This window comes from Staurois parvus, unplaced genomic scaffold, assembly GCF_062004578.1.
Source record: "Staurois parvus isolate SC_StPar_1 unplaced genomic scaffold, SC_StPar_1.0 ptg000544l, whole genome shotgun sequence".
Lineage (NCBI taxonomy): Eukaryota > Metazoa > Chordata > Amphibia > Anura > Ranidae > Staurois > Staurois parvus.
In genome coordinates, this window is record NW_028318340.1 from 9,912,884 (window position 1) to 9,937,788 (window position 24,905).

General features: G+C 40.1%; 1 protein-coding gene across 3 annotated transcripts in view; it reads right to left on the reverse strand.

Moving 5' to 3' along the window:
* The window catches only part of B3GLCT (beta 3-glucosyltransferase), a 523,490-nt gene that overhangs the window by 381,598 nt on the left and 116,987 nt on the right, over window positions 1-24,905 (reverse strand). For 2 of the 3 annotated variants that reach the window (XM_089690889.1, XM_089690890.1), the window contains 2 exons: window positions 1,111-1,166; window positions 275-336 (listed from right to left, as the gene is read on the reverse strand). In XM_089690889.1, the coding sequence (XP_089547015.1) occupies window positions 275-334 (60 nt within the window). In that variant the 5' untranslated portion in view covers window positions 335-336; window positions 1,111-1,166. The remainder of the gene's footprint in view (window positions 1-274; window positions 337-1,110; window positions 1,167-24,905) is intronic. The other variant, XM_089690888.1, reaches the window with a different exon arrangement.

The following is a 24,905-nucleotide window of genomic DNA, read 5'->3' on the forward strand; positions in this document are numbered from 1 at the left end:
CCTGGTCTAGGCGATCGCAGCAGAAGTGGGAGCGGGTACCTGCCAAATTCGGGTGCCCGTGCCTCCCCCCCCTCCCCAAAGGTGCCAATCCTTAATGGGGAGCGCGGGTCCAATCTTTAAAGCGGAACTTCCCTTTTGGGTGGAGCTCCACTTTAAGAACTACTCGCATTTGCCGCACGTCTACTAAAAGCTACTGAAACATGCAGCAGGAATTTTGAATGTGGCGCAGGCCACAAAGCCAGAAATTAGCTTTACTGCATTTTCCCCACTGTACCTGGTTGATGTTTCTGTAGGAATGTTCAGCAGATGCATCAGGTTGTCTGGCAGCTGTCATACCTGTGACCCACCCAGCAGAATTTTTAATACAGTTTGTCTTCAGGTTAAATTTCTAGTCTTTTATAGCATATACAGCGTTCAATAAAGGTGCTTATGTTCTGTCATATAAAAAGGGTATAAGTATAGAAGGATCAATACCACCATTTTAGGCAATGAGATCAGAATTCTATAACATAGCTAACTATTTTTCAATTCTATTGTACAAAGATTATCTGTTGCAATTACTCATAATATGGTAAATCATAATGTGTCAGTACTCAAAGTGTCAAATCACTGTCCCACACTAAAACCAGTAACACTAGATAAGCATTTAATGTCTACAGATAGTTTAAAGAGGACCTAAATTTTGAAAGCTGTCCCCAAACAAGGGAAAGAAGAGGGCAAAGGACAAGTTGCCAGCATTTCCTGTGATCTCCCTGCAGCTGATAGCTTAGACAGTCATCCACAGCCACCCAAGGCTGCAAAATGCGGTCTTCCTGAGAGAGAGCCAGCTCTGCAGCAACATGCAAGAACTGGCTTCAGATATAGAGGATAATAGTTTTTCTATGATGCGTGCAAACTATAGCAAACTCCAGCACATAAGCACTGTTGCAGAGGCTGTCAGTTCCCAAGATAATGTGAAAAACCCTTCAGGCAGTGAAAAGCCATGAAAGTCTGCACCCATGTTTATATTTTATTTTTTTTTTATTTTTTTTGTGTAGAGTGCAAAGGAGGTGATGTGAGAGTTTTTACATGTAGATTTAGCTAATGTGAAATATTTGCAGAGTTACTTACCAAAGTCAGTGGGGTGTTCTCTTTAGGGCTGAGTGCGGTAGTGTTCCCGAGAAGCCCTATTAAACAGAAAAGACTCTGATGTAAAATGAGGCAAACAAACAGCAGCTCTACAAGAAATTGTTTTTTTTTTATTGCAAAAAACGACTGTACTATTTCACATAAAATGTAAAAACATCACAATACATAAACTGCATCCAGAAATAACCAAAGAGTGACCCCCAAGGTAAAAAAGAATATCATAGCCTTTTCTGGTGGTGCTGCTGCATTCACCTGCCAGGTACAATTGCAGGAATGTGAACTTTAAATGTCCATTTTTTTTTACAGTTCTTTTTTTTAATCGTGCATTGTAACTTTCTATATTGATTACAAAACGTCCACGCAACATGTAAATAGAATATAAAGCGTATGTCTATCACAATTCGAACATAGAGTTCAAGGCAACATTGCATGGTGGTAACCCAGTCATAGACGGATCAAAATTCAGCTGGTTCAGCAAGACCAGGACAAATTTCAAACCATGTATGGGCAGTCTGGTTGTACTGAAGTCGATCAATCAACAAAAGTAAACTTGGCCTGTTGGGTTTTTTCATTCAATCACTGCCATCAGCTATAGCCACCAGCAGGGATCATTGTATTCTGGCAGTAGGGAAGCTTCCCACTATCAGAATACAACAGTGTAGGGGGAAACACAGATTGTGTCGATGTGAAATTGAGTCATGTTCTTTCCTTCAACCAGTAGCTGAAGGAAAGAAAATTGCATAAATGATGACCCACCTTAGTATAGTCACAAGACAAAGTATACATCTTCACAGGAAGCCAAAATAGAAAGCCAGTGATCTGAATGATAGAAGCCTGTTAATGACCAATTTTCAGGGAGCAGATAAATGAGTATCAAGCCACATACACCAAATGTTTTTAACTTTATTTCCGCAGCCTCTATGCTGAAAAATAAAGCGTTCATTCCTTAATGTATTATTTATATGCTGCACCTATTCCTGCACCGAGGAGTGTTCAGCTGACTTCCAATATTGAAATATTAACTTCCTAACCCTAGAGAAATGGGGATCTTGGGATAGCTGCCCCAGTGACCTACGCTACCTCCTCCGATTCTAGTATGCCCAAAATGTAGTCTACAGATCTTGTTATCTGAAATATTATTAAGGGTGTGGACCACTGTCTTTTCTCATTCAGAATAACTTCAAAGGGGTACAGCGAGCCCTCAGCACAATGAGTTGAGTCTGATTCTGAGACACAATCAGTAAATCTAAACAAGAGGTAATGATACTTAAAGTGATTGTAAAGGATAATTATTTATAATTTTAAAAACAACAAACAAACATGTTATAGTTCTTACCTGCTCTGTGCAATGTTTTACAGAGCAGACCCAATTCTCCTCTTCTAGGACCCCACCATCACAGCGGCCCTGGCTCCTCCTCCCTGCTGAGTGCCCCCATAGCAAGCCACGTGCTATGGAGGCACTCGTGTGTGCTCGTTTCTGAGCCTAATCTGAATGTTCAGAGGCACACGGAGAGCAGCTCAGCCTCACACACATCACTGACTGTGACTGACAGCAGCAGAATCCAATTGCTCCCACTGCTGTCTCTGAGCCAATGAGGATAGAGAGTGCCACAAGAGCAACTGTTCTCATGAACATGGCAGGATTTAGATCAGGCTCATGTAAGTATAAAGGGGGACTGGGAGGGGGGAGTTGCATGCAGAATAAAATGCATTGAGATAAAAAAAAACCTTCTGCTTTTAGAACCACTTTAAAGTGACACCTCAAGAAAAATTCCGGGCAAAAAAATTATTTTCCCATGCAGTGGGTCTGTGCCTGGACTGCATGGGTTAAATGCTCGTTTATGTCTAGGGGTTCGTAAAGCTGGGATATACTTACCTAATGGGCTGATCCTCTGAGCGCAAGACCGGTCCCCGCTGCTCTTTTCCCTGAGCTCCTGGACAAAACGAGCAATTAAACCATACAGTGCTGGCACAGCCCCACTGTATGGGAAAATAAAATATATGACTGGAATTCTGCTTTAAAATAACTTTTTGTCATAATGTATATTAAATTTCTGCCCTAGATTCAAAACTATGTTGACACATCCCTCATCACAAAATCATCCTTGACCATGTCTATTATTTTTATTATTATACAGTATTTATAAAGCGCCAACAGTTCGCTCAGCGCTGTACATTACAATGGGGGACAGAACATGCGACAGTACGATAACAATACAATGTGATACACGAGGGGTTTGAGGACCCTGTTTAGGTTGTTATTACAACATCTAATCGGACTAAACATTTATTTCTACAACTTGAATTGGGAGTTTTTTTCTACTATACAATGCTGGATTTAAAACCCATCAAGTAATGGTGCTTTCCAACCTCAGATCCTTTTAACCTGTCAACTGGTAAACATAAGCAGTAAAGTGACTGGCATCAAGACAAAAGGCTTGGTTAACTAAGCTATAAGCCATGTGTCATTTACCATAATGATTGTTTTTTTTTAGCCATATGACTGTTCATTGACTCTTCTTGCTATATATCATGGTTTTATGGTAAATAGTGATTGAACTTAATGTTTGCGAAGATACCGAGCACCATAGAGCGGAAAACTAGCATATTAGCATCTCTTTGGTTCAAGAAAAATTGGTAAACTAATGCTTGTCAATTAAATTTAGTGACATCAACAACTCCTCATTTTCAAACAACTCCTGCATTTTAATTAGTCTTGAGATTTTCTTGAAATCAAAGACTATATAGTACCAGCCTGCTGATCAATAAGCCCACAATAATTAGTGCCTGCAATTAGACCGGACTAGTAAGTTTGCTGCATTGTGCAATTATGCTTAAAAAAAAAAAATTCAAGTTCATCAATTCACCTTCCTTCAGGGCAAATGTTTAATACAGCTTTATGGCCTTTATGCAAATGCCAAGTAGATGAATGAGGTATAAATCCAATTCTATCCACATACACCCATTACATACTCCCACAGTCAAAAAAAAAAAAAAATGTAAACTAAAATCTAAAGATTTGTTACTTATGTGGGAGACATATTTGCCAACTGCCAGCAGCTTGAAGTGAACTTCCACTGTGGCAATGCACTGAGCATAATGCATATGCAAAGTGCTGCAGTGGTATGTGTCAAAAGAAAAAAAAAAAAGGAAGCAGGCAGGATATGCTATACTTTTTTTTCCAGCATAGCATGCTGTAACACAGTACACTGCATCGCAACCCGATAAATAAAGATAAATGAAATGTCACTTTGTGACATTTCAATAAAGTGCAGTACAAGCTGTTGACACTATGTAAATCCTGTATTAAAATAATAAACTGGGGGGGAAAAAAATAGAGTGATGCATCATTAGTACGTCATTTATGACGCATCAGCACTGCTCCCTTCACAGAGCTTACCCGCAACCAAGGTATAATGCAGCAGCTGGTGTGAACAAGCAAGCCCTTCCTCCATACCCAGGGGAGCCTACAATGCCTTTTACTGATTGTATGGATTTGTAAATTGGAGAATTACATACTTCCTGCTAATCAGGAAGACTTTCTACTGCAATAAAGTGTACTTATTCACTGCCTGGGAGCAGAAGGTGTGATATTTTCTATACTCTGCCAGTAGCAGATGACACTTATGATACAGATCTCACTGCATTAAAGTACATCTTTGTGCCTAAAGTATATGTGGTTCCACAATGACAAATTCAGGCAACGTGGACAGCATAATGGATGCTTACATAGCACAGTTTACAGCAGCTTTGAGATGGTTGTTACCTGTGAGTTTGGTGCTCTAACAGTTGAAGTGATAAAAAACCAAATAATAAAAAAAAACAAAAAAAACCAAAAAAAAAAAAACACAATAACAAACACAGCCCACAATAGAGAAAAATTGCTCTTGGAACATAATTTAGGGCTCCTTCACACCAGACTGTTTTCTGCATCCAAGTTCCTGTTTTCATGCATAGGACATGGAAACAAGGCTAAGCGACTCAACTGTGCATGAAAAAAAAAAAGAAATTGGGGTACAGAAAAATGGAAGCAGGTGCTCTGGACTGAGGAGTCAAAATTTTAAATATTTGTCTGTAGCAGGAGGCAAATTTGTTCACTGAAGGGACGAAGAGAGGTACAATAATGAGTGTCTGCAGGCAACAGTGAAGCATGGTGGAGGTCCCTTGCAAGTCTGGGGCTTCATTTCTGCAAATGGAGTTGGACATTTGGTCAGGATCAATGATGTCTTCAATGCTGAGAAATACAGGCAGGTACTTATCCATCATGCCATACCATCAGAGAGGAGTGCGACTGGCCCCAAATGTATTCTGCAGCCGGGCAACAACCCCAAATATACAGCCAATATTATCAAGAATTATCTTCAGCATAAATAAGAACAAGGAGTCCTGGAACAGATGGTTTGGCCTCCACAGAGCCCTAATCTCAACATCATTAAATATATCTGGACTTACATCAGGAGACAGAAGGATCTGATGCAGCCTATATCCACAGAAGATCTGTGGTTAGTTCTCCAAGATGTTTGGAACAACATACCTGCTGAATTCCTTCAAAAACCATGTGGAAGTATACCTAGAACAATTGAAGAACTGATGCAGTTTTTAAGGCAAAGGGTGATCACAGCAAATATTGATTTGATTCTGTTCTTCTGTTCATTCATTTACTTTCCATTTTGATAATTGATAAAAAGATCTATTAAAGTGCTACTAAACCCAGGACCCTGCATTCACTATATCTGGTCTCCCACAGTACACAGAACATTGAAATACAATTATTTTAGTAAATATAAACTGCAAAATACCTTTTCTCATCAGCAGTTAGAGCAGTCTTGTGACTTCTATCAGTGTCCAGCTGAGCACTGGTTAAAGCTTGTAGGAGGAGTTTACATTCTCCTCTCACTAACCGATGAGATTGTATAACCCCGACAGTGCTGATTGACCCTGTGCTGTTCACATGCACCCTCCCAAGAAAAAAAAAAATTCTAGCAGTACATACCAAACTGAGCATGTGCAGAGTGTCCCCGAGGCTGTGTTCTATCAGATTAAATGGGGAATGTGGAAGAAGGAGAGGATCAGAATAGACAGGATTAAACATCCTTTTTACACAACGGATTAACCCCTTACATTTCACAGTGAGTATAACAAGCATGCTTTACCGCATATACAGACTGATTTTACTGTTGTTGGTTTAGTAACACTTTAATACTTTTTCTGAAAGCATTCTTCATTTACAACATTGTTTTCACACCTGCCTAAGACTTCTGCACAGTACTGTGTGTATGTATATGTACATATATATATATACATATATATACACATATACACATATATATACACATATACATACACATACATATATATATATATATATATATATATATATATATACACACACACACATACACACACACATACAAATATACATACATATACATATACATATATACACACACATACACACATACATATGCTTACAGCAAGTATTACCACATGTTAATTTAAAATCTGTGTATATTTTGCAACTATATAATATACAGAAACATGAACCAAATCCTCCTTTGGTGACTACTACAGATTATAATGTAAATAAAGATATAGCTTTATACTTAGAATAACAAATCTGCCATAACAGACAGCTGCAGTAATATGCAATATAATACTTAGTTGATAAAGTATAAAAACACTTAAAAAGCATTAGCAATATCCAATCCACACACAGCACCAAAGGCATCATTACATATAGAAAACATACTGTATCTGTTCAAAGTTAAACACCAATTTCTATGGAGGTATTTATAAAGCTCCTGCTTTAGAATGTCCATGAATCACAGAGCCAGTAGTCAATTGTTTTAAAGCATTTTTTAAAATACAATACCCTTAATGTTTATATTGTGCAGAACCGAAGTCAATGGGTTGCTACAGATGTAATACAGAAAACTGCCAATATGCATATCAATCTCCAATCTAATAGCATTCTCGTGAATCCACAAAACTCTGCTGTTTCTTTAGAATTCCCAAGAGGAATAGTAATATCAAGTCTTAGAATGAGAACCATTTGCAACAAATAATTGCTGTCTTCTCAAGGTAAACAAACCAATCTTCTGATAGAAACAAAGCTAATTAGCACACTAGGCGCTTTGTGTGACAGTGTGATGCCTTATAGGAGTTAAACACAAACATTTCTATAGGCTCCATTCTCTTCTATATACACAGTTCCATACTGCAAGTACGCCCCCTTTCCTTAGGATGGAGTCTGTTAAAAACACATGGTATACATGGACAAGAGAACTTGCTCTACTAAGATTTACCTCTACTTGGGTGATAGCACGTTTGTTAACACCTTCTTAGACAGTTTGGGATTTGCTGTCCTCTTATAATACAGTACTCTTAGGACAGCTTGTCATTTTATGTCCTTAGGCAGGCTTATGGCAGGATATCCTTATAGCCTTCTCATAAAAATGCATTGCATTATATGTTATATACCTGTAATGTATTACTGATTTGAATCTTTACTCAGATCCTAAAGCAGTATTAATCCCAAAAGAAAACATTTCTTTTATCACAGCTCACCAATTCTTAGATGTGATGGCTGTATTAGTTTCCTTGTTAAGGCGTTGTTGCTTCTATTTTCATCTGGTGATACAACCAGCAACTCTGCTGTTTTTCAGAAGCACAAGCTCTCCAGCAGAATGTATCATATGAATGAGAGCAGATCACCAAGTGAAAACAGAGGGGGAAAAGAAACCAAAGAAAAGAGAAGTGATGCAGCCACCATAACGAACGACTGGTAAGCTGCAATATATTACATATTTGGTTAAAGCTCATCTTTTCTGATTTTGCATGATTCAACAGTTTTGTGCTCTCCTTTCTGTACTTAAATATAAAGACTTTACTAAAAAAAAAAAAAAAAAAAAAAATGATTTCTGTAAGAATGGATATGGAGGTGTGTTTGGAGACATTATCATTTTGGAATACTGCCCTGCACCCAGTCTCCGAAGGAAGGGGATCATGCTTTGCTTCAGTATGTCACAGTACATGTTGGTATTCATGGTTCCCTCAATGAACTGTAGCTCTCCAGTGCCGGCAGCACTCATGCAGCCCCAGACCATGACACTCCCACCACCATGCTTGACTGTAGGTAAGACACACTTGTCTTTGTACTCCTCACCTGGTTGTCGCCACACACGCTTGACACCATCTGAACCAAATCAGTTTATCTTGGTGTCATCAGAACACAGGAAATGGTTTCAGTAATCCATGTCCTTAGTCTGCTTGTCTTCAAAATGTTTGCAGGCTTTCTTGTGCTAAAAAAGTAGAGCGTAAAAAGCGAGCGCTAAAACATGATGCGGCTAAACACACTAAAAAGGTAAACCATATGCCTTCAATGCAATCTATTGAAAAATGATGGTGCAGCGCTAAAACAATAGTAAGAATAAAAACAAATGCACAAAATTATAGGTACATAAAATACATGAATGAAATAAACGCACAATAGCTGCATTTCTCTCATATAAAATACTCGCATAGTGGTTATAAGTGCGTAATGGTCTGACAAATGTATGAATAAATAAAAGTACAAATGTCTATAATAAATCCATAATCATAAAATGCAATAGGATCATAAAAGTCATTAAAATCTTAGAAACAGATCTCCAGGTGATTCAGTAAAATCCCAGTGTGCATATACTCCTTAGGTGGGTGTGCCAATAAATACATAAAATGCGCACTCACCAAATGCGCTAATAAAAAGCGCGTTGTATCATATAATGTCGATCAGTCATGGGTCCCTTAGGGGTAGTCCGGGATATAGCCTGGGGGTTGATGGCCTTCTTTAGGTAACAGGATATAATAGCCAATATAGATAGTTCAGCCTCTTCCAGGCACTGGGATGTTCACTGGGGATCACTAGGGGATTAAGGTGCTCAGTGCAGAGCAAGAATTAGGGATAATCCCATAGTATAGTATTTCAATGGTACTTTATTAGTAATAATAAATAAGGAATGAATCCAAAAAAAAGGTACAAAAAACTGCAGTATATAGCAGGAGCAATAAAATGACAATTGCATACAAAGCAAACTGACCAGCTGGTATCATTGGGTGGCCGCCGGACCTCCGTAATCTGACGGCTTGACGTCAACGGCTTGCAGGGGCTCCTCGACAAGTTTCGTATTAAACGTACATTGTCAAAAGGGGTATGCCTATGTGCAGCCTAATGTCTAAACTGTGCGATTTATATCCTCAAAAAAATTTGAAAAAAGGCGCCGGAAATCGTTGGGCGCCATCTTGCCAAAGACCGGAACAAGTGCGCATGCGCAAAACCGCAGACACCATTTTGTGTTGGTCTAAAGCGATAGGAATGTACAGCTGAATATCGGCATTGTACTGCGCAAAGGACTAGTAATTATACTCATATGGCAATTCAGGCATTAAAATGGCAGAATTGCCTTATGTCCACAAAACTAGTAAATATCTGATTTTTTATTATTAAAAATGCCCCTAGGGAACACATTTATAACATCAAAAAAGGTTTCAAAGAGCACTCTTTGTCCAAACATTATCAATACCACCATAACCGTGATCCCTCAACACTCAAGATCATGGGTATAGAAATCATTGAAAACCACAGGAGAGGGTCAAATAAGACTAGATTGGTCTCACAAGCTGAGACCAAATGGATCATTAATATAAGGACTTTAACCCCGGTTGGACACAATGTAGATATTGATTTAAACTGCTTTATCGATAAGTTAGAAATTGTGACTGATCGACATCATATGATACAATGCGCTTTTTATTAGCGCATCTGGTGAGTGCGCATTTTATTTATTGGCACACCCACCTAAGGAGTATATGCACACTGGGATTTTACTGAATCACCTGGAAATCTGTTTCTAAGATTTTAATGACTTATGATCCTAACACATTTTATAGTTATGAGTTTATTATAGACATTTGCACTTTTATTTCTTCATACATGTGTCAGACTATAACGCGCTTATATATATATTTTATAGTTTATATGCGCAAAACGCACCTATTATCTAATGTGCGTTTATTTCATTTGTGTATTTTATTTACCTATAATTTTGTGCATTTGTTTTTATTCTTACGATTGTTTTAGCACTGCACCATTTTTCAATAGGCTTTCTTGTGCATCATCTTTAGAAGAGGCTTCCTTCTGGGATGACAGCCTGCAGACCAATTTAATACAGTATGCGGCAGGACAGGCTGACCCCCCCACCCCTTCAACCTCTGCAGCAATGCTGGCAGCACTCATACGTCTATTTCCCAAAAACAACCTCTGGATATGACACTAAGCATGTGCACTCAACTTCTTTGGTCGACCATGGCAAGGCCTGTTCTGAGTGGAACCTGTCCTGCTAAACCACTGTATGGTCTTGGCCACCGTGCTGCAGCTCAGTTTCAGGGTCTTGGCAATCTTTTTATAGCCTAGGCCATCTTTATGTAGAGCAACAATTCTTTTTTTCAGATCCTCAGAGAGTTCTTTGCCTTGAGGTGCCATGTTGAACTTCCAGTGTCCAATATGAGAGAGTGAGAGCGATAACACCAAATTTAACACACCTGCTCCCCATTCACACCTGGGGCCTTGTAACACTAACGAGCCACATGACACCAGGGAGGGAAAATGGCTAATTGGGCCCAATTTGGACATTTTCACTTAGGGGTGTACTCACTTTTGTTGCCAGCCATTTAGACATTAATGGCTGTGTTGAGTTATTTTGAGGGGCAGCAAATTTACACTGTTATACAAGCTGTACACTCACTACGTCACATTGTAGCAAAGTGTCATTTCTTCAGTGTTGTTACAGGAAAAGATAGAATAAAATATTTACAAAAATGTGAGGGGTGTATTCACTTCTGGGAGATACTGTATATGCGGACTGGATGTGGTTTGAACCAATCCGCATGACATGTAGAAAAAACATTGCTTCCTATGGTGCCTGTTCACATATGTCTGGTGCACTGGCAGTGCGGGTTCAGTGCAGTTTTAAAGAGAGTCATGTCCGATTTCTGAGCAGTGCGGTCAGGTTGGTTCGGGTGCGGATTACAGGCTATTGACTTCTACAGTAACCAATTCTAAACCGTGCATATGTGAACATATAGGCAGCACAGTGGCTAAATGGTTAGCACTTCTGCCTGGCAGTACTAGGGTCGTTGGTTCAAATCCCAGCCACGGCACCACCTGCCTGGAGTTTGCATGTTCTCCCTGTGCCTTCGTGGGTTTCCTCCGGTTACTCCGGTTTACTCCTACACTGCAAAGACATGCTGGTAGGTGAATTGGCTCCTATCTAAATTGACCCTAGTATGTGTACAGTGAAGGAAATAAGTATTTGATCCCCTGCTGATTTTGAATGTTTGCCCACTCACAGTAATCAGTCTAAAAATCGAATGGTAGGTGTATTGTAACACAGAGACAGAATAGCAACAAAAAATTCAAAAGAAATGCATGTCTAACAAATGATGCACTGATATGCATGTTCATGAGGGAAATAAGTATTTGATCCCCTTCACAAAACATGACTTAGTACTTGGTGGCAAATCCCTTGTTGGCAATCACAGAGGTCAGATGTTTCCTGTAGTTGGCCACCAGGTTTGCACACATTTCAGGAGGGATTTTGGCCCACTCCTCTTGGCAGATCCTCTCCAAGTCATTAAGGTTCAAAATCAGCAGGGAATAAAATACTTATTTCCTTCACTGTATGTATGAATGTGAGTTGGGAACCTTAGATTGTACGCCCCTTGAGGGTAAGGAACTAACGTGAATGTACAATATATATGTAAAAGCGCTGCGTAAATTGACAGCGCTATACAAGTACCTGTAATAAATAAGCAAGATATGATCCTGAGCTAATCAGGTCTTGAACCTGAGGTAAACCTGAAGTGAACCTGTGAACTACTGTATCAATTAGCTGTGACACCTGAGCTTGGATCCACACCGCATGTGTGTGAATCAGTTCTCAGACTGTCTGAGTACTGTCATGATGTTTGATACTGGAATCATTAACAGACATGTTTACTATATGTAAAAATGTCATCATGCTGTGGGTGGATTGGATATAGTTCTTAAAAGGCCTTTTCAGTTTTTTTTTAAACTTTATAAAAATAAAATATTAAAATGTAGGTTATTATAGCTTTCCTTTTCTGAGAGACAATGGAAGGATATCCGTAGGCCCCACCCTTCCCTGACCGACTATAGGTTAGTAACGTCATCATTATTATTATTATTATTCACAGCAGCTCTCACAGTATTTCTCAATGGCTGCAAGAATGGAAGAAAGAAGAAGAAATGATTGCTTTTACAGCCTTTATGAGGGTTATAATAAAAAAAAAAAATCATCACCCCCCACAAGTAGTGCAGTGTCACTATGATGACACTGTACTCCTAGGGCAGGGGTGTCCAAACTTTTTTCAAAGAGGGCCAGATTGGATGAAGTGAACATGGTGGAGGGCCGAACATTTTTCCGAACATTCTTTGAACCATTACAATTAAATGCAAATAAATTATTTTATGCCAAGTTAATTGCAAACGACATACTTTTCATTTCATAACATTAAGATCAACTGACAGCTGAGTTTTCACAATGTATTGAAAATAAATTTAAAAAAAACTTACCTGCACTAATGTGAAGGGTGAAAAAGGTAGCTGGAGCTGAAATCTCTGCTCGGCAGCCAGGAGGGGAAGAGAAACACACTTTGCGCTGGAAGCCCGGCCCTGACCGCCCTCTGTCGCTCCCAGCGCGGCGCAGTCACGCATGCGCACTGCTCTCAAGCAGAAGACTGTCTGCCACAGAAGGGAGGGCCGTGCGACAGCCGCATTTACACAGACCAGGGAGAACGCGCCGCAGTCAGGCATGCGCACTGCCCTCTGCTCTCAAGCAGAAGACTGTCTGCTATAGAAGGGAGGGCCACATTACACAGAGCAGGGAGGGCTGTTGGAGGGCCGTATTAAACCGACCCCCGGGCCGTAAATGGCCCGCGGGCCGGACTTTGGACATACCTGTCCTAGGGTGCCAAGATGTTAAAAATAATAATTATTATTAAATATTAAAAAAATGTAAAAAAATATATACTTTTTGGTTAGAAACTAATTTGGGTTTTTTTTTTTTTACTAAAAAAAAGCTGAATACATTTTGGCCAAGATTTATGAAGAAAGATTATTTATTTTCTAAATTGTATAAGAAAAACACTTTTTTTCTAAATGTTTGGACTTTTTCATTTATATAGCAAAAAAAAATAAAAATCCCAGTGGTGAATAAATACCACCAAAATAAAGTTTTATCTCTCTAAAAAAAAATGCTAAAAAATTCATATGGGTACAGTGTTGCATGACCGTGCAATTGTCAAAGTGTGACAGCACTGAAAACTGAAAATTGGCCTGGACAGTAAGTGGGTAAAAGTGTCCGGACTTGAAGTGGTTAAACATGTCCAGTAAAAAAAAAATTTATAAAATCAAATTTCATCATAAATTTAGGCCAAAATTTATTCTGCTATACGTCTTTGCTAAAAAAAAAAAAAAAAAGTCCCAATATGTGTAAATTAATTGGTTTGCATGAAAGTTATAGCGTTTTCAAATGGCGGTATATATACTGGGATTTTTTTTTTTTTTTTTTTACTTATAGCGGGACTGGCTGGCATTCTCACACTGGGAAGCACTGACACTGTACTAATGGTTAACTGTGTGCTGTTTTACATACTGGGCTGTGTTTGTGGTTCACTGTATGCACAACCATGCAAAGCAGTTTGCAGGTGCTGACAGGGGAGAGAACTGTTTTGTTTACAACAAACAGTCCCCCCCCCCCCCCCCCCCGTCGGAGATGCTTGGCAAACCCCGTGTGTCGGCAAGTAATCACAGTCTGGGACCCGGTGATTGACAGTGGAGCCCACTAACCAGAAATTCAGATCGTGGATGCAATGCTTTGCAGGCTTCTAAAATATATATATATACATAAATAATAACGCTAATTTCTTTACCTACAAAACAAATGTGCCTTTATTTTTATGGAAAGGTGAACCCAGTAAGCAAGTAGCCTAGCTGGAGTAAGGGGAGATTCTATAAAACACAAAACCACAATATGAAATAGAAATAAAAGTAAATGTAAATGTCATTTTAAAGTTCCAGGAATTCAGCCACTTTGTAAAAAGTGAGGGCACTCAAATAGTTAAGTCTAAGGAGCTGCATGACATCTCCTGGACATATCTCTAATATTTACTGTACATCTGACAGGTTTATTGCTCTGCTGGAAATTACACTCCATACAGTGGGGGATGTGAGAGAGGAGAAAGGCACACAGAGCCTCCCCTCCGCTGCCAATTCAGAGAAGCCTTTGTATTTTGTGAACATGCCATGGCTTCTATAATTGGGTGGAGGAAGGGAGGGTAGGGAATAGCAGCTGCACAGACTCTCCTATTCAAGATGCATAGCTCAAAGGAATCAGTGTTGCTCTCCCAGAACTATAGTGATAGCTGTCTTCAGGAGTACTATAAAGTTGTCAGATATAAATAATGCAGATAAGCCCGGGAAGTGTCATGCACCTCCCTAGACTTAACGCATAGTGTGCCTTCATTTTTTTTTTTTAACAAAAGAGCTGAATTCATGGATTTCAGCTTTAAAGATAACTTTCAGGAAATTGTTGCCAACAGTGACCGTGAATGTTGGCTTCCTAAAAATATAGTTTTTACTTAAACATGTGCAATGCAATGTTGAACTGAAAAAAATAAATAAAATGTTAACACCTTCCCCGTAATAATATTAAGAGAAGAACAGCCCCTCACCCCTCAGCCTCCTCACTAATATAAAACTAAAAATATATAAAGAATTGCTCTCACATTTCCCCTGAACGGGGACAAACAACTCTGGAGAAATTTCCCTGTTCCATCCACTTCCCTAGGCTTCCATTTACTCTCACAGATTCGCTGATGAGTCTTTTGAGTAATAATTTAATTTCTACACAGATGTTTTATCAGCTGCATAAACCGAAATCTGCATTTTGTTCCGCAGAAACGATAATTAACTAGGAAGTTGGAGGGGCAGTAGTCAGTTATTTACAAATACACACGTTCAGAAATTGTTCAGGATGTGTATAGGCAGTGCAGACAGAATACAAATCAAGTCATATTAAGCTTCCCTACATATGTTTTGTGTGGAATGGTCAGAGAAACAAAGCACATTAACTTAAACCTAAACACTGTCCAGAAACAATATTAGCATTTCACACCAATGAGGCCAAATTATTTAGAAAAGAAAAACACAAAATCTGTGCACTCATTTCCAACGCCAAATGGATTTTTCTTTTTTTACTGACCTGAAACAATTTAGTCTACATTTAAAATTAAATTGTGCACTAGAAAATTGTGTGTGGAATGTACATAATCAAGAATACCACAATTCTATGAATCCACTGCTTTAAAAATAAAACATTGTTTAGCACTTAGCTGAAAAGAAACTTCCCACAGTCCAGGAACCAACTCCAAAAAGTTGTAAAACACTTCATCTTCTCTATTCCAGAGACCAAATCTCATTATTCCATCCTCATACCTCCAGGAGCCCTATATATAAAAAACACTACACACTGCTCCATTATCTTCCTCCCAGAGGCCATATGCACATTACTTCCCACTACTGTATACTTAACCCCCAGAGGGATTATTGTAGACTCTGTAGACTCAACCATCCAGAGGCCATACACACATTACTTCTTATCATTCAATACTCAACCTCAAGAAGCCATATACACACACACTACTTCTCATTGCCCCATCCCCTCCAGCAGCCACAAATACAATAGTCTCTCCAATGATGGCATACACTCTACTGCCAACCCCCACTTTTTCCCAGCAAGTCTAAGGCCTAATTTGCATTACTACTATTTATTCTATACTCAACACTCCACAGACTATGTACACACTACTTCATATTATCCAATACTTAGCCCTCCAGAAGCTATATACACACACTACTTCTCATTATTTCATACTCAAACCCAACAGGCCATATACACATCACTTATTATTATATACTCAAACCCAACAGGCCATATACACACCACTTATTGTTATATACTCAAACCCAACAGGCCATATACACACCACTTATTGTTATATACTCAAACCCAACAGGCCATATACACACCACTTATTGTTATATACTCAAGCCTCCCGGACGCCATATAAAGATTACTTAATATAATTCTATACTCAGCCCCCCCAGAGGGTTTATATACACTACTCCTCATTATTCCATATTCAGCTCCCTAGAGACTATATACACACACACCACTTCTCATTGCCCCATCTCCTCCAGCAGCCACATATACAAATGTCTCTCCAATGATCGCATACACTCTACTTCCCACCTTCAGGTTTTCTCTGCAGCCATATACATAATACTTTCATCCATGCTGATCTCCAAGCTTTCCACTAAAATACTTTCTGAAGTGACGGTCAAGAAAAAGGTCAGAAGCAGCTCTGACTGACAGTCACCGCTCTCTTCTCAGAGTGGCTGTGAGAACATAGCGATCATGTGATGAGCCGAGTTCTCACACTTACACCAGGCCGAGACTGATGCTGCGTCCACCTAGGTAAGTATAATGGGGGGGGGGGGGAGCCCATACTTCTCTTTTAAGGACAAAATCTGTTTTGGCTAGTTTAATCTGGGGTCCTGTTGTAATTTCACCAGGGGTGACCGACCTCCAGAACTGAGAATGCCCAAGTAAGGGGCAGATGACAACAGATCACATTACCCATGTCCACCAAAAGTGTAAAATCATCATCTTACAGAAGGGTGTAAACTAACACCAAATAATTAGCATGCATTGCCTTTATTAAAATATTGCATAACATCAGTCTTTCAAGATTAAGATACTAAAAATGTATTGATCTATTATAAGAAACTAAAGAAAAAAAGGACAAAGAAAAACAGTTTAATACAATGTCATACCTTGCAGCACCATAGCAAGATTCCACTGAATACAAATTTTCTTTACTTTTGCATGACCCTTAAGACTGTCAAACAAGCTTAGGGAAACAAGCTCTGTGCAATGAGGGGTACAAGGTGCACAGAGTTGGGTGGAATAACAAGAACAGCACAGAGGAGATATACTGGACTCACATCTAGGAAGTATAGAGATATTCGGTTTGTTTACTGGCTGGACATATATGGCTGCAGCTGTCAGATTATAAAGCTTAAATGGAATAGCAGGCAGTAATAGGAAAAAAGTAGATAGACTTTACCATATAAGAAGACAAGACTTCAGCTTTAATATTATGCAATGAAAATGGGAAGATTCACAAAAGGTCAATAGCTAGAAATCCTTGTATCAAAATGACTGGAAGCCAAATACTGTGTTCGCTGTGAGAACCCGTTTTATTACATGCCATTCATTTTACTATTTGAAGACTAAGAAACCTTCATAAAGGTGTATTCAAAAGACAGGGGAAAGAGACCAATACCGGTTTGCTTGAGTCAGATCTGTGAGAAGCCAATTTCTGCTAGTTACTTGCCGTTTTTATGCTGTTTCAAGAATAATAAAGCAGATGTTTGTTTCAGTGCAGCTTTCCAGACTTTCCTTTGATCATTAGCACAGGTGTATGAACTGAACCGGCGCAGCGTTTGGGTTTATGAGAGGAAGGCAGAGCGGTTTCTTATCGCGTTTCCTCAAACCATTGCACAGAGCTGCCCCAATCCTCTTCTTCTCGGGTCCCCTACCAGCTCTCTTGGCTCCTCCTTCTAGGCCAGTGCCCCCAATACCACACTGCTTGCTATGGAGGCATTGGTGTGTGCTCGCTCCCAAGCCCTACTTTATGCATCCATAAGACACAGAGCTACGGCTCGAGCCTGCCCCCCCTCCTCCAATGACTCACTGGCTGTCAATGAAAATAGCGGGAGCCGCTGCTGTATCTCAGCCAATGAGGAAAGAGACCCAGGACAGCTGTGGCTCCCATGCACATCGCTGGATCTAGAGGAGACTCAGGCGTGTGTTTAGGGTGGCTCTGGGGGAAGCTGTAAACAGGTTTATTACCTTAATGCATAGAAAATAGTAAAAATCCTTCAGCCTTTACAATCACTTTACAGTGAGTTTCCTGGTGGTAACAACAGTTGATTTTGCCTTCGTAGTGTGTTCTGAAACATACACTTTTAGTCTCTATCAGAAGCCTGTGTGTTAAGGTGACAACACAAGAGCACAACTGGTAGACAGAGACAGAACGTTGTCACCTTATAATAGGAAGTGCCTGGGGGATTGGGTTACTTAAGGACATCATGTTCTTGGGATATTTTTACAATGTCCTGGACTTGAAATCGTTAAAACAAGCTCATAGCTGCAGCCATAAGCTTGGTGTCTTTTTTTAGCCAGCAATCAGTTGTTTAGTAAAAGCGATATGGGCAGATTTTACAATGGTGAGAAGGGCTTCCAATCACACACAGTTTTGTGGCAAAGTCATTTCAAGTTCAGCTTTAAGACAGTGTCTGGGTTAGTGCCTTGAAAACGTATTCATACTCCTTGAAATTTTCCACATTTTGTCATGTTACAACCAAAAACAAATGCATTTTATTGGGATTTTATGTGATAGACCAACACATAATTGGGAAGTAGAAGGAAAATGATAAAATGGTTTTCAAAATGTTTTACAAATAAATATCTGAAAAGTGTGGCATGCATTTGTATTCAGCCACCTTTACTCTGACACCCCTAACTAAAATATAGTGGAATCTATTGCCTTCAGAAGTCACCTAATTAGTAAATAGAGTTTACCTGTGTGTAATTTAATCTCAGTATAAATACAGCTGTTCTGTGAAGCCATCATCCGAAAATGGAAAGAGTATGGCAGAACTACAAACCTACCAAGACATGGCCGTCCACCTAAACTGATAGGCCGGGCAAGGACAGCATTAATCAGAGAAGCAGCCAAGAGGCCCATGGTAACTCTGGAGGAGCTGCAGAGATCCACAGCTCAGGTGGGAGAATCTGTCCACAGGACAACTATTAGTCGTTCACTCCACAAATCTGGCCTTTATGGAAGAGCGGCAAGAAGAAAGCCATTGTTGAAAGAAAGCCATAAGAAGTCCTGTTTACAGTTTGTGAGAAGCCATGTGGGGCACACAGCAAACGTGGAAGAAGGTGATCTGGTCAGATGAGACCAAAATTGAACTTTTTTGGCCTAAAAGCAGAACGCTGTGTGTGACAGAAAATGAACACTGCACATCATCCTGGACACACCATCTCCACTGTAAAACATGGTGGTGGCAGCATCATGTTGTGGAGATGTTTTTCTTCAGCAGGGACAGGGAAGCTGGTCAGAGTTGATGGGAAGATGGATAGAGCCAAATACAGGGCAATCTCAGAAGAAAACCTGTTAGAGTCTGCAAAGACTTGAGACTGGGGAGGAGGTTCAGCTTCCAGCAGGACAACAACCCTGAACACACAGCCAGAGCTACAATGGAATGGTTTAGATCAAAGCATATTCATGTGTTAGAATGGCCCAGTCAAAGTCCAGACCTAAATCCAATTGAGAATCTGTAGTAAGACTTGAAAATTGCTGTTTACAGACTCTCTCCATCCAATCTGACAGAGCTTGAGCTATTTTGCAAAGAATGGGCAAACATTTCACTCTCTAGATGTGCAAAGCTGGTAGAGACATACCCAAAAAGACTTGCAACTGTAATTGCAGCAAAAGGTGGTCCTACAAAGTATTGACTCAGGGGGGCTGAACACAAATGCACCACACTTTTCAGATATTTGTAGAAAATATTGAAAACCATTTATCACTTCCCTTCCACTTCACAATTATGTGCCACTTTGTGTTAGTCTATCACATAAAATCCCAATAAAATACATTTATGTTTTTGGTTGTAACATGACAAAATGTTGGAAATTTCAAGGGGTATGAATATTTTTTCAAGGCACTGTATATTTGTGCCATTAACAGTTTTGCCCATTTGCGCGGTTCACCTTCAGCTTCATTAGCAGCCATTTCTTAATAATGGATTTAACAATACTCCAGGGAATGTCCAAAGTTACAGAATGTTTTTGAACCCCAGTTGATGCTTCTCCACAACTGAAAGTGATTCTAAAAGTTTTTTTTTTCTTTTTTTTTTTTACATAAACATAGTATACTTACCTGCTGTGTGCAGTGATTTTGCACAGAGCAGCTCCTTTCCTCGGGTTCTGTACTGGCGCTCCTGGCCCCACTCTCCTGTCGGGTGCCCACACAGAAAGCAGCTTGCTATGGGGGCACCCGAGCATGCGCACTTCTCAACTGCTGCTCCGTATGTCCATTCACAGAGAGAGCCATGGCTCGACCCTGCCCCCTTTCTCTTCTCACTTGTTGTGATTGTCAGTAGTGGGAGTCAATTGCTCCCGCTTCTGTCTCAGCCAATGAGGAGAGGGAGTCCAGGGATAGCCAGTCAAATGGGCATGCTGGAAAACTAGGTCGCCATCCGATCAGTGGCCAGCGCTGACCGATGCGTTCCGGCGAGGGGGGTGTCCCCTGTCAGAACACAGTAGTTCAGCTGGGGAGATCGGTTTTATAACATTGCATAGTTAGTACAGCAAGCTCCTCCCACACAGGTTTTTTTGTTTTCGTTAAGCCTGCTAGGGTGAAGGAAAAAAAAAAACTGATAGTGTTTACCAGGCATTAGGAGTTGTACACATAGGTACATCAGCAAAAGTGGGAGGTAGATGATTCTTGGTGCAGTAGAAACCAGAAAAGTGGGGAGGGTGCTGGGAATTCATCTTTAAAAACCAAAACTGCACTGCATCTGAGCACCACAAACCAAAATTGCCATTTCAAACCAAACTCCCCCACCTATCCATGTCTTCATGCTTTATTTTTCTGCGAAATCACTTTGAAAATAGCCCCTAGCATTTATGGCCATCTTCAGTAAGGGCAGATGACTCCTGTAGCATTTACTTCCTAGAATCCATCTGTCCTTACTTCAGGCATGCAAGCAGGAGGGTGTGCTTAGCTGAGAAAACCCCTCCTCTCTTCTTGAAGACTCCTTGTATGTAGGACATAATTTGCCTAGGCATGGAAAAAAGGAAATAACTGAAGAAAAAAAAACTTCAAGAAAGTAAACATAATATACCTTACTATCTATTTATCAAAGAAGTTCACTTACTATATACGGACTTTAACCACTAGCCTACAGGGCACTTATACCCCCTTCCTGCCCAGGCCAATTTCCAGCTTTCAGCGCTATCACACTTTGAATGACAATTGCACGGTCATGCAACACTGTACCCATATGAATTTTTTATCCTTTTTGTGACAGATAGAGCTTTATATTGGTGGAATTCACCTCTGGGTTTTTTTTTTCTTAAACAAACCAAAAAAACCATTTTAGTTTTTGTTATAAAATTTTGTAAATAAGTGATTTTTCTCCTTCACTGATGTGCGCTAATGAGGCTGTAGTGATGGGCACTGATAGGTTGCACTGATGGGCACTGAAAGGCAGCACTCATATATGGCACTGATAGGCGGCACTGATGGACACTGATAGGCGGCAATGATTGGCAGCACTGATAGGTGGCACTGACTGGCATTGATAGATGGTACTGACTGGCACTGATGGGTGACACTGAAAGGCAGCTCAGATGGGCACTGATATGTGGCATTGATGTGCACTAAAATGTGGCACTGATGGGCACTGGCAGGTGGCATGGATGAGCACTGCCAGCTGGCACTGCTGGGGCTACACAGATCATTAGTGCCCTGATGATCAGTGTACATGTCCCCTCCGAGGAATGCCAATTACTGGCTCTCTTCTCCTCACGATTTGTCAGAGTGACAGCTCGTGAGGAGAGAAATGCTGATAACCGGCATTTCCCTGTTTACATGTGATCAGCTGTGATTGGACACAGCTGATCACATGACCGAGCCGACATCTTCGGCTCTTTCCGTTGATCGGTAATCCACTGTGTCCTAGGGATACAGTTCACACTACATGCGTTTCAGTTGCTTTTTTTCTGCATCCAAAATGCACAGAAAGTAGGTTTTATGGTCATCAATGTCATATTGTTCACATCACTGCTTGCAGCTCCAGTGCGTTCCAGATGCAGAAAAAAAAAAGTAGAACGGGTTGCATTTTTCCTTCACATAACTGTACTGGAACGTGGTAAACTGCATCAAAAATGCACTGGAACACACATGTCCTATTCAAAAGTGAAGAAAAAGAGGGGGAAAAATGAACCGGAAGGCATCAAAAACACACCGGAATGCACCAAAACCGTGCATGCAGAAACGCATCTGAACACATCTGGACTTTGTTTCTATAGTGTGAACAAGCCCTAAAATTTCTTTCACACCAGTAAAGCTGCTTCACCATTACTGTCCAATCACTGGCATTAGAGGGTCCTAGCTAGAACAGGCTGTATTATTCAGTACAGTATGCAGGGAGGTCTTGGAGGTGGCTATGCTTTTTGGCAGCAAACAATCCAGACCATGGACCACAATACTGGCTGAGGAGAATCACAAATCATTTGACAACTAACACAGTTCACATACACTATATGCATTTAAAACTCAATTCCAAGCACAACTTTTCTAATAATCATAAATTATATAAATCCACTTTGTGTGAGACAAACTCAGGTATTAGCTTGCAAGAGTAGGATGTGGGGCTCCAGGGTAGGCCATTTGGAGGGGACTGAGTAGCAGTTGTCTCAGGATTGGTAGTCTTCATTTGGAATCTGGAGACTTTGGCTGGCCATAGATGGGCCGTTTATCGTCTGAATTGTCGGCCGATAAACAAAAAAATCAGTTGTTGCCGTTGCCAATGCTGCCACCAATGTCTACGAAAAACGACCATTTTTCATGGATTTTCCAGCTTGACCGATAAAAAGAAACGAGAATATCCACGAAAAACGGCCGACGGCATTGAATATCGGCCAGTTTTTCGTGCGGATGAAAATTCAGCCGATAAACGACCACTCTATGGCCTGCATAAGGCTGGGAAAGAGCCTCCAAACCCTGATTACAGGTTTGACCCACCTGCAAGGGAGATTTAAAAAGTCGCAGGAAAGAATTAGCACCTATTTGTGAGGTTCACAGCTGTGAGATAGCGTGGACTATCTGGCAACTGACATTCTGTTTGCTGAGCTCCTGTGGCTTGTTTTGTACCCTAAAGCAGACAGGAACATTACCCAGGTGTGGGACTGGCACAACATCCACAATGCGAGAACTGTGGACTCTTTATATTCTGCATTGCTGCTTATTTTCCGGATTTCATAACAAATAATAAAGACTGTTACTTTTGGCTGGTTGGTGATCCCAAGCTCCCCATATTACAAAGGGCACACAGCCATAGCGTGGAGTTGTTTCATGCTGATAACTGCACAGATCTGGTAAAAGTACACAAAAGACGCCAACACAAATGGCGGCTGTATTTAGCTTCCTCTATAATCGAATTATTTAGCTGTTTGCATAAAATTTAGCTGTAATTACAGGCACAGCATATAAAAAATGGAAGGTAAATAAAATGGCAGAGTTGCAGGCAGCTACTCACCAGCCATTGTATTTGTTTGCAACCCCACCCATTTCTTTTTATTCTATTTATTCTTCCAGTAGCTACCACTCTCTTTACTTTTATCATACTCTCCAGCTCTATACATTTTTACTTTTAAGATTTCAAATAAACCACCTTCTGCAGATTATACAATGCTGACGTCTTTCTATGAATAGTTACTTTCAAGTGTGACAGTTGCAGATAAGGACAGAGATAAATGCAGGAATACTTTGCGTTATTCTTTTTTATGAAACTAAACATAATGATTATAAAAACAACTGTTGGCGTCAAACCCACTGAAATAAACAAGCGTGATTATTTTTCCTGTAGCCAAGAATCTATGCATGTTATTCAAAGCTAAAAGACCTAAAGTTGGCCATACACTGGTAGATTTTAGTACAAATAATCGTACAAAATAAAATTAAATTGGTACATTCGATAATAGAGAAACACACCAAATATCATTCCAAATTACTTCAAAATATTGTTTGCTTTTAACATTCGATTTTGGTATGAATGTAATTTCCTGATCCCGTTAGAAGCTTGTACCCTCAAGAAAAATTTTCAATCTTGTTCCTTATTTTCTCATAACTACCACTGAACTACCAGTTCGCTCTGCACTCCTGTGACCTGTTTTAAGCCGACAGCGGGCTTTAGCTCACGGTCGGCTGATGTCACAGAGATGGTCCACGCTCTGAAAAGATTCTAACCATATGATTGGGATCCACCCAAAAGCCTCCACAGGTGGTTGGCTCAGCCTCTCAATGAGCTACTGGGAAATGGAGCCAGCAACTCCCTCCCCAGCCTTGTGCTTCAGTGAGTGCTGGAGTAGCAGAGCAAAGAGCTGGTGACTGACAGTCCCAGAGCAGAGGGGAGAAACGAGGGATAAGCATTGTTTCATCGCTCAGTTCTCAGAGCAGAGCCGGCAGGGAACAGATGCAGTATAAACTAACTTTTTTTTTTTTTTTTTTTTTTTTTTTACACGAATACCATACTTATTTAAAGCTAATTTGTCACATACACAATCTGTTCTGATGTGCTGCAAATATGCACAAGGAAAGGTAAGCTCCAAAAATGTATCTAGCTGAAGGTATATACCCATTGACACATATAAACAATTCATTCCTCAAAGGCACATCCATAAAACAGACGCACATTTAAGGGCAACGCATACACTTTTTTAAGGCACTTTAATGGATTTTTAGCAATCACACAACACACACATTCACAAAGTGAAATGGTAAACTAAGTGTCACGT